General features: G+C 39.1%; 1 protein-coding gene across 1 annotated transcript in view; it reads left to right on the top strand.

Moving 5' to 3' along the window:
• ERP27 (endoplasmic reticulum protein 27) overlaps window positions 1–11,537 on the top strand; it is a 29,934-nt gene continuing 18,397 nt past the window's right edge. The window contains exons 1-3 of the mRNA XM_011990806.1: window positions 1–639; window positions 1,006–1,106; window positions 4,066–4,203. Coding sequence (XP_011846196.1) covers window positions 546–639; window positions 1,006–1,106; window positions 4,066–4,203 — 333 coding nt within the window. The 5' untranslated portion in view covers window positions 1–545. The remainder of the gene's footprint in view (window positions 640–1,005; window positions 1,107–4,065; window positions 4,204–11,537) is intronic.

Genomic DNA, 11,537 nt, shown 5'->3' with positions numbered 1-11,537 from the left:
CTATGCTTTGGTTCTTTACATGAAACTTCCTTTCTACCTTGTGTTTTCTGGCAAAATCTTACTTACCCAGGACTCTGCTTGGGCATCCTCCACAGGAGGAACACTTTCATTGAAACCTAGCATTGTCCCGAATACCCTTAATCTGTACTGTCATAGCACCCTATGAATTTTTCTATATCACTTTCCATCTTATGTTTAAATAATCTTTTTACTTGCCTATCTCTCCCACTGACAATCTAAGCTGGCAGAGGCTGGATCAGATCATAATTATCTTTCTATCCCTAGTGCGAGGATCAATACCTGGCATTGAATATTTACATTTTTTATTTAAATAAACTGACCTGACTTTCTTCTGGTTGGTTATGTTCTGAGTCCCGATTACTAAACTTGGTCTTTTATCTCAGAAGTTGAAGGCTCTCCGGGAGCCAGCTGCAAAGTTCCCAAAGCCCTAACAACCTCACAGCCAATCAGCTACAGAGCGGGCTGCCCTAAGTCGGCCTCCCAAACACAAAGTCCAGGGTTGGAGCAGGAGCAGGAGAGGGGCAATGGAAGCTGCCCTGTCCAGATTCATGTTCTTCCTATTTCTCCTCACATGTGACCTGACTGCAGAAGCTGCTGCAGAAGTTGAGAAATCCGCAGGTAAAAGAAAAATGTAGTTGGGTGGCAATAGTGTGAAAGTGTTATTAGGAGAAGGAAAAGGAGCATCATGGTGGTTCTCTGGGTACTTTTCCTCCACACCTAGAAAGCTTTCCAGGAAATCCTGGATACGATGCATTTTGTCTAGCGGAGAGCAGGAAAGTCTGGCAGTATCCTTCAGAGACAGACCATCAGTAGGGTCACCTTCCATATGTTAGTAAAAATATTATACTTTGGCATGCTAACAGTACTCCTAGAAATTGTGCTTTTCTTAGCCTTAGTATAGAGATAAAAGGTATAGATGCTCTCATTATTTAGAGCTGCTTCTTCTCACCTCAGTACCCTGACATCTTCTACTTCTCTCTCTAGATGGTCCTGGTGCTGCCCAGGAACCCACGTGGCTCGCAGATGTCCCAGCTGCCATGGAATTCATTGCTGCCACTGAGGTGGCTGTCATAGGCTTCTTCCAGGTTAGTTCAGATACCCTACTTGCAACTCCCCCAAGAGCCAGAAATGTTCTACCTCAAGGGAACCACAGCAGCCAACTGCTGGCAGATGACACTGCATTAGAAGTGGGGGCAAAGGGAGACAGCCACAGTTTGCTTTCATCTTGTCCATTGGGACCTCTTACTTTTAAGACATTCCCAGTCTCTAAATTATATCTTTCTCACACTTACTTCTTTCTGAGCCTGTGGGCTGCATCTCCTCATCTATGGATGCGTTGGAGCTCAAGTCAGGATCTGCAGAAAGAATGCCTTCATGGAACCCTACCATTGTCCTAAACGCATTTGGTCTGTACTCTCATAGCACCCTATGAATAGGCAGGGGCCAGAGTGAATCCAATTTATATCATTCAGTAACACTGTTTACAGGATTCTGAAGCTCCTGGACATTAGTCAGTGCACAGCCTTTTAAGGCCTTTCCCCCAGATAATGTGGACTCTTATTCTTCTTTCTCTTTGCCTTGTCTGAAATGTTGGAAAAGGATGGCATTTTGTATATTCAAGGTGTTAACCTCCACCTTCCAGATTGGCTGCTTGGTTAATAAAGGCAGCCATAAATGAGATTCCCTCATTTCAGCATTTTCATCTTTCTCTGGTGTTAGCATCTGGAAATCGTCACAGCTGATTAAGCCCCTACTCTCTCATAGCAGACCTTCTTGTCTGTTTCCATTCACCAATTACAACTCCTGATTACCCTGTCGGTTCTGTGTACACAGCTGGAAATCACTGCAATGAGATGCAAGTGGGGGAGAAAGACAGGGAGTACATTTTTCAGGAATGAGAAATCTGAGCTGTAGACAAAAACACCCTCAGAAAGACAGGGAAGGGGCAAGAGCATGGACCTGGAGAAGTGTGCAATAACTTAAACAGCCGCCAGATGCCATCATTTTATCCTTGAGCAATTCCATCTGAAGGAGCAGAGTAAGAGAGGAGGCCTCAATTAACTATTGTTCACAGCCTCTAGAAGAGTAGATACCAGCTCGCTCTGCTTGATCCCAGATGCAAGACGAGTGTGTTAGCCCATTCTCATGCTGCCAATAAAGACATACTCAAGACTGGATAATTTATAAAGGAAAGAGGTTTAATTGAATCACAGTTCAGCATAGCTTGGAAGGCCTGAAGAAACTTACAATCATGGCAGAAGGCACCTCTTCACAGGCCAGCAGGAGAGAGAATGAGCACAAGCAGGGGGAAGGCCAGACACTTATAAAACCATCATATCTTGTGAGACTCACTCACTATCACAAGAACAGCATGGAGGAAACTGCCCCCATGATCCCATTACCGCCACCTGGTCCAACTCGTGACATGTAAGGATTATGGGGATTATATTTCAAGATGAGATTTTATGTAGGCACACAGCCAAAGCATATCAACTAGCCATCTTCTTTTCTCCTTGCACATCTCCTCCTTCAGCCTGGAGACTTCCAGGGTAGAACATGTTTGTTCCTGTTAATTTCCCTGAGCTCCTACGGATAAAGGTCCTGTGACAGCAGGAAAAATGATGCCAGCCTCTATGGAAGGCCTGGAATCATTGCTCGGAAGTGGCTTCTCTGCTCCCTCCTGCAGGCCTGGGCTGCAGGGTTGGATGCGTGAACAGCATCTTCATGTGCAAAGCTCAGGCTTATCTACAGTGGCAAGAGAGGGACTGTCCTTCCATACCCTGCATAAACTTTTGTTAAAACTTCCAAGCTTTCATTTTAATTATTTTCTTTTTCTTCTTTTTTTCTTTTTTGGCCCTTTTGATGGCACCTATTTCGTATTTTTGCATTTTTTCCTTTCCTCCACAAATGTAACCAAAGCCAAAACTCAAGAGACAAGAGCCGGTGGGAGGAAAAGCCGGTTTATTTGAAGATCCAGTAAACCAAGAAGACAGTGGACTAGCATCCTAAAGCACATCTTGGCCAGGCACAGTGGCTCACACCTGTATTTCTAGCACTTTGGGAGCCTGACGGGGGCAGATTGCCTGAGCTCAGGAGTTCGAGGCCGGCCTGGGCAACATGGCGAAACCACATCTCTACTAAAAATACAGAAAAAAATTAGCCAAGTATGGTGGCGTACAACTGTAGTCCCAGCTACTCAGGAGGCTGAGGCACCAGTATCCGTGAGGCGGAGGTTGTTGTGACCCAAAATTGCAACACTGCCTGGGTGATAGAGTGAGACTCTGTCTCAAAATAAATAAATAAAGTACGTCTTAAGTCACTACCAATTTTAGGCTCTTTGTACATTAAGGGCAGGGCGAAGAGGAGGGAGTTGGGATCAAGCAATAACCAGCAAGCATATGCATCTGGGCACCAGCAAGGGTCTCAGGAATTTGGGAACTTCTTTGTCCTTGGTCAGGTCACAAGGCACCTATAAATCTTTAGCACAACATAGTTAGTTGTTTACATACTTTTCCTTTAATCCTAGAGTTAGTTTTAAAAACCATATAAACTGCTAATTTTTGCATATTATCTCAGTGCTCTAAAATTATTCTAACCTACATACAGGTATTAGTAAATAAATGCCATTTCAACAAAAATAGAATTGGTTATGTTCGTTTGTTTGCTGTTTCACTGTTAAACAAATTGTTCCCAGAACAGTTGCTTCTCATATATATCTACAACAGTGCAGCCAAACTAGGCAGGCCTTTATGATTTTGAGGCCTCTCTCAGCTCCTAGTAAACTTCAAGCTCTATGACAAGGCCTGACAGGAGTCTCAAGCTCAGCTACAATTTCGTGGTTACCTATTAACTCACAGAGCCTGGAAAATTCAAGAATGTTACTGACAATTAAACCTGAACTGTTAGAGGTAAATCATGTGTTACTGGGTGGTAAATCAAATCTATGATTTCTGGTAAAGCTTCATAGCATATTTCTTTTCCATATCCTTTGTCTCTGCCATTCAATATAATCACTGTGGTATTATTTTTTTCTCTTGTTTTTAGGATTTAGAAATACCAGCAGTGTCCATACTCCGTAGCATGGTGCAAAAATTCCCAGATGTGTCATTCGGAATCAGCACTGATTCTGAGGTTCTGATCCACTACAACATCACTGGGAACACCATCTGCCTCTTTCGCCTGGTAAGTTGGATGGGTAGCTTGAACTTTCTCCCAGATTTTCATTGGGTTGTGGACTCATAAACTTGTGAGACTGGGAAGGACTCTATGTCTTTTACACTAATGATGGTACCAAATTCAGGGACATTGTTGACAAGGATGAAGACTCAATTCAAGCTTCCCAAGCAGGTACTGTAATGAAATGGAAAGAGGACAGGACTGAAAGCCAGGAAATGGAATTTTGGTACTGTTTTGTCGCTCAACAGCCATACGACTTTGGGCAGTCACTTAACATTTTTTTTCTCCAATTCTTTCCCTTCTAAAATAAAAGAGTTAGACTGTATTATCTCTAAGGTCACTCTGAGCTCCAAAAATTTTATATTAAATATTTTGAGGAGTTCATTTTTGTTCTTCAAACATTTATTACTTCCCATATGCCCTATGCAAGATACTGACAATAAAAACATATTAAACATATTCTCCAGTCTCATAGATCTTAAAGTATAGTAGGTATTGTAAACATAATATGCAAGTATCTATAATACAAAGAGAATCACTATGGGTAAAGTTTTATCACAGTTCAAAGGATAAAAGCAGTGTGGGAATTCTGAAAAAAAAAAAAAAGAAAAGAAAAAGACAACAGAATTGGAACTTAAAGGATAGATAAATTTAGACAAGGCAAAGAATTCATGGCCAAGGGGGGAAAATCTCAGGAAACAATGAAGAGGCCAATCTGACCGGATCCCAGGGTATATATTGGGGAAAATGAATATCAGAGAGAGAAACTTGATTAAAATCATATTGTGGGGAAAATATAGAATACCACTTTAATGAGTTTGTCCTGAATCTGGTTGTCACTGGAAAGCCCCTAAAGCCTTTACATCAGGGAAGTAACACGAACAGGAATGTGTTGTATTAGATTATTTTGACAGCAAGGCAGAGGCTGGATTCTCAGGTTAAACGGCAAGAGAAGAGGGAGCTTTTGTTAGGCTAGCAAAATAGACCATGTGAGAAGTATTAAGAGTCTGTAGCAGAGAGGTAGCAATAGAAATTAAAGAGCAGGAAGATCCTGTGATCTTTAGATATCACAGTTATGGAAAAGAGGCAAAGCTTAAAGTCAGGGTGTCTAGGAATAGTGAGGTCATGTGCAGAAATGGGGATTTCTGATGCTTTCATTGGTCGTTGAGTTCTACTTGTTGGTGGAACATCAAGATAAAGATGCCAAGAGTCCACTGAAAAAGAAAAATTGATGCAAAAGAAAGTTTTCAATATTTTAGGACTGAATGTCGTGCCCCTTCTAGTTGCCACCCTTTCTTTCTTTTTCATTTTTCACTGAAACTTCTTTCAAGCATATTTTTTACTGTCTTTTCCTAAGCTAGACACTACTATCTAGCTTATGTCCCATCACACCATTAAAACTACATTTATCCAGGTCTGCATGGCTTCCTTGTTTTACTCAACATTTCTGTCATGTTTGATGTTAGTGACAACTTCTTTCTTTTTAATGTTCTCTCTTTCCTTGGATTCTAGGAAATTACTTCTCCTGATCCTCCCGCTGCTTTTATAGTCTCTTTGAGATCTTCTCTTCCTGTATCTACAATGCTGCCTGACCCAACACTTTTTATCATCTAGGTCATGGAACCCATGCTCTGTGAAGGCAGAGACTGTTCTGTTCAGTGTATCCACGGAGCCTAGAACAGTGCCTGCTATGCTCATTAAGTATTTGTTGAGAATGAATATATGAATGAATCAATGAATGAATGAATATGTTTTTCTTAAGAAATACAATTCTTTTGCATATTCCACTATTATGTGCTTGCTGAGCATTTAGAATATTTTATCTCTAGTCTGGACTTCTCTCAAGATTCAAACGTTTGCTGGGTATAAGCATTTTTATACCCTCATAAGCACTATACACTTAAAATGTTCAAAACTGAATTTATTGTCTGCACCTGCTAATCATATTCCTCCATCTAAGATACTATTTTATTAAACGGCTATGCTCATTTGGTCTTACATTTTTGCCAGTGGTGTCTTCTATCTTGAATCTATATTCTCCTCCACTCCTTCTACCTCATTCTGTATTTAGGCTCTTAGCCTAAGCATAAGCAATTTCATTCGCTTCTTAACTGATCTCCTTTTACTACTTTATATACAATTTCTAGAATGGTATCACAATGATGTATTTAAGATAGAAAATTGACCATGGCACTCCTCTCTTTAAAACTCTTCAATATTTCTCATTTCTTAAAAAATCAAAAACGAGATATTTAATGTTACAAATAGGCTTTGACGGCCTGCCCCACTGCCTGCTTCTCTAGTCCTTTTTCCATCCAGCTTCCACCCTGGGCTTTACCCTGTCAGTAGCCAACTATACACATAATTATCATCCATTTCCATGATTTTGCCTAGACTATTCCTTTTGTCTAGAATATCACCACCCACCAAGGGTCGCCTTTCACCTAGCCTCACCTGAATGACTCCTTCTCATACTCCAGTGAGTCAGTTCAGGAATGTTACCCTTCAGGAAGCATCCCTGGAATCTCCAAATGAGCTTAAGCATTCCTCTGTATGTAATTCCCCCTATCTCTATTTTCATTTATCACTTTACAGTTCATATCAGTTATTCATATATCTGTCTCCTCTATTACCCTCTTAGGCCATGACCTATTCGAGGTTGGAAACTATGACTTATTCATCTTTGTATTCAAAGGGCTATAATACACCTCTGGCTCCTTGAAGGCACTTGGAAGGTGCTTGGGGAACTGAACTCACCTCCAAAAGCATCTCTGAGGTTGTGTGAGCTCCCTTCAGCAACCCCTTTCCCACCTGCACAGTGGTTGCTGGTTTGCATTCTCACCAGTGTGAAATAAGATTAAATCAAATTCTTCTGTGAAAAGCTTTGGTAAGGAATATACGGAAGGTTAGGCAAATGCCTTTCATGTTGCCATTGAACCACTGGTAGAAATCCTTCAACACAAAAATTCTAATAAGCTACACTCCACAAGTACTTCTTTCTCAGATTTTTGTTCATGGGTCTTATAAAGGCCTGATTTGAAAGGCTTAGTACCACCAAGATACACATATGGGGAAGAAAAACAAGTGCTGTTGCTTTCATCATCTCTACAGACTTAACATCCTCTAATGGGAGCATTGGTGCTGCTTCCAGTTCGTTCCTCATAAAGCCTCCTTGATGACTTCTCAGTTTTTCACTCTTCTTTAACATCTGTTTTTTGTTTACCACTAGTGACAGATCTACTCTAAATGAACTCTTGGGACCTCTGTGGGCAAGATTATTTATGTGCCATACCAGAAAATAAACAAACGGGTTCCTGCCCTACTTCATTGGCAGGGCTGGAAGAAGCTCAACTTCCGTCATGCCAGCTTTCAGATAAATATTTTTTTCACTGTTTACACTTTCAAAAGTTTAGTACATATTTTAATAGGACCATTATTCAAGAGTTTGGAGTAATTTTTTTTTTTGAAAAGGGAGCGTCAACCAAGACAATCCTATTTTACACTGGGAAACGTGAACCTATTGAAAAATTTTCTGGGACATTCTTTCTTTTTAGATCCAGTTTGTTCGGTTTGATTGTTTGTTTTCAGAGCCTAATCTACGATAGGCATTATTACAATATTTGACCATTTAATGCACACAAGAATCTGATGAAGTAATTTTTATTATTCTTGCATTTTTATTAAGGAAAGTTCCATGAGAGATCGGTTTAGTTGCCCAAAATCTCACAACTGTGAAGTAACAGATGTCTGATTCGTACCCAGCATTGCTGACTACAAATCATACCCTTTTTACTATACTATAGTGGCTTTCTAAAGGACTTCACCCTGAAGAAAAATTTTGTTTTTACACTGAATTCTATCTAATGTTCCTCATTCTAAAACCTACTTTTTTTCTTTTAACTATTTTCTCTTAAATTATTCCTCTAGCCTCCTACCACTCCTTAATCAAACTGCAGAATTATTTGTCAAGATTTAATCTAGACATTATATATTGTCTAAATTTACAAAATTTTCCATTTTAAGAACATATTTAGAAGTAAGCCGAAATAATGATTAACTGAAAAAATGACAGTAAATTGATATTACTCTTGCTTGAAATGTTGGAGCAATAAAAGGCCAGCCAATTCTATATTTATGCAACATAACATTCTTCAAAAATCTGTCTCTTATACACATCTAGATGTGTATAAGAGACAGGGCAGAGACTGTTCTGTTCAGTGTATCCACGGAGCCTAGAACAGTGCCTGCTATGCTCATTAAGTATTTGTTGAGAATGAATATATGAATGAATCAATGAATGAATGAATATGTTTTTCTTAAGAAATACAATTCTTTTGCATATTCCACTATTATGTGCTTGCTGAGCATTTAGAATATTTTATCTCTAGTCTGGACTTCTCTCAAGATTCAAACGTTTGCTGGGTATAAGCATTTTTATACCCTCATATGCACTATACACTTAAAATGTTCAAAACTGAATTTATTGTCTGCACCTGCTAATCATATTCCTCCATCTAAGATACTATTTTATTAAACGGCTATGCTCATTTGGTCTTACATTTTTGCCAGTGGTGTCTTCTATCTTGAATCTATATTCTCCTCCACTCCTTCTACCTCATTCTGTATTTAGGCTCTTAGCCTAAGCATAAGCAATTTCATTCGCTTCTTAACTGATCTCCTTTTACTACTTTATATACAATTTCTAGAATGGTATCACAATGATGTATTTAAGATAGAAAATTGACCATGGCACTCCTCTCTTTAAAACTCTTCAATATTTCTCATTTCTTAAAAAATCAAAAACGAGATATTTAATGTTACAAATAGGCTTTGACGGCCTGCCCCACTGCCTGCTTCTCTAGTCCTTTTTCCATCCAGCTTCCACCCTGGGCTTTACCCTGTCAGTAGCCAACTATACACATAATTATCATCCATTTCCATGATTTTGCCTAGACTATTCCTTTTGTCTAGAATATCACCACCCACCAAGGGTCGCCTTTCACCTAGCCTCACCTGAATGACTCCTTCTCATACTCCAGTGAGTCAGTTCAGGAATGTTACCCTTCAGGAAGCATCCCTGGAATCTCCAAATGAGCTTAAGCATTCCTCTGTATGTAATTCCCCCTATCTCTATTTTCATTTATCACTTTACAGTTCATATCAGTTATTCATATATCTGTCTCCTCTATTACCCTCTTAGGCCATGACCTATTCGAGGTTGGAAACTATGACTTATTCATCTTTGTATTCAAAGGGCTATAATACACCTCTGGCTCCTTGAAGGCACTTGGAAGGTGCTTGGGGAACTGAACTCACCTCCAAAAGCATCTCTGAGGTTGTGTGAGCTCCCTTCAGCAACCCCTTTCCCACCTGCACAGTGGTTGCTGGTTTGCATTCTCACCAGTGTGAAATAAGATTAAATCAAATTCTTCTGTGAAAAGCTTTGGTAAGGAATATACGGAAGGTTAGGCAAATGCCTTTCATGTTGCCATTGAACCACTGGTAGAAATCCTTCAACACAAAAATTCTAATAAGCTACACTCCACAAGTACTTCTTTCTCAGATTTTTGTTCATGGGTCTTATAAAGGCCTGATTTGAAAGGCTTAGTACCACCAAGATACACATATGGGGAAGAAAAACAAGTGCTGTTGCTTTCATCATCTCTACAGACTTAACATCCTCTAATGGGAGCATTGGTGCTGCTTCCAGTTCGTTCCTCATAAAGCCTCCTTGATGACTTCTCAGTTTTTCACTCTTCTTTAACATCTGTTTTTTGTTTACCACTAGTGACAGATCTACTCTAAATGAACTCTTGGGACCTCTGTGGGCAAGATTATTTATGTGCCATACCAGAAAATAAACAAACGGGTTCCTGCCCTACTTCATTGGCAGGGCTGGAAGAAGCTCAACTTCCGTCATGCCAGCTTTCAGATAAATATTTTTTTCACTGTTTACACTTTCAAAAGTTTAGTACATATTTTAATAGGACCATTATTCAAGAGTTTGGAGTAATTTTTTTTTTTGAAAAGGGAGCGTCAACCAAGACAATCCTATTTTACACTGGGAAACGTGAACCTATTGAAAAATTTTCTGGGACATTCTTTCTTTTTAGATCCAGTTTGTTCGGTTTGATTGTTTGTTTTCAGAGCCTAATCTACGATAGGCATTATTACAATATTTGACCATTTAATGCACACAAGAATCTGATGAAGTAATTTTTATTATTCTTGCATTTTTATTAAGGAAAGTTCCAAGAAGATCGGTTTAGTTGCCCAAAATCTCACAACTGTGAAGTAACAGATGTCTGATTCGTACCCAGCATTGCTGACTACAAATCATACCCTTTTTACTATACTATAGTGGCTTTCTAAAGGACTTCACCCTGAAGAAAAATTTTGTTTTTACACTGAATTCTATCTAATGTCCCTCATTCTAAAACCTACTTTTTTTCTTTTAACTATTTTCTCTTAAATTATTCCTCTAGCCTCCTACCACTCCTTAATCAAACTGCAGAATTATTTGTCAAGATTTAATCTAGACATTATATATTGTCTAAATTTACAAAATTTTCCATTTTAAGAACATATTTAGAAGTAAGCCGAAATAATGATTAACTGAAAAAATGACAGTAAATTGATATTACTCTTGCTTGAAATGTTGGAGCAATAAAAGGCCAGCCAATTCTATATTTATGCAACATAACATTCTTCAAAAATAGTGCAGGCCAACTATATAAACGTAATCAGGAAGAGTTTAGGTAAAATTCATGAAACCATAATAAGCTGCATATAACAATCTTGCTGTTTGAGGGCACAGCCTGTCTTTTGTGAGTGTAACAGCAGAGAAACTCTCAAATTTTTCAATAGGACTCTTATTGTTGCCCTAGCAGAGATGGAATTTCCAGGTTAAATAAACTATGAGCTTGTTCTAAAATGGAATTTGAAATATTATTTGAATGTTTACCCTGCTTTGGATTTTTTTCAATCATTACTATTTTAAGAAACATAATTAACCTAACTTTGACCTAATGGGATGGTAATGAAAACACAGTGCAGTCATCCTTTATTCCTTTTACAGTTATTTATTGGGTGACTATGATAAGAAATACACCTCACCGGACAAAGAGAATCACAAGAAACTAGTCCATGAGATAAACTGATAAGAAATGCAAGAAGATATGTCAGATTATGAAACTTTTTTTTCTTTTTTTTTTTTTTTTGAGACCGACAGTCGCCCAGGCTGGAGTGCTGTGGCGCCGTCTGGGCTCACTGCAAGCTCCGCCTCCCGGGTTCACGCCATTCTCCTGCCTCAGCCTCCTGAGTAGCTGGGATTACAGGCG

The sequence above is a fragment of the Mandrillus leucophaeus genome, unplaced genomic scaffold, assembly GCF_000951045.1.
Source record: "Mandrillus leucophaeus isolate KB7577 unplaced genomic scaffold, Mleu.le_1.0 Scaffold383, whole genome shotgun sequence".
In the NCBI taxonomy this organism is placed as follows: Eukaryota; Metazoa; Chordata; class Mammalia; order Primates; family Cercopithecidae; genus Mandrillus; species Mandrillus leucophaeus.
This window is presented reverse-complemented; position numbering and strand designations above follow the sequence as displayed.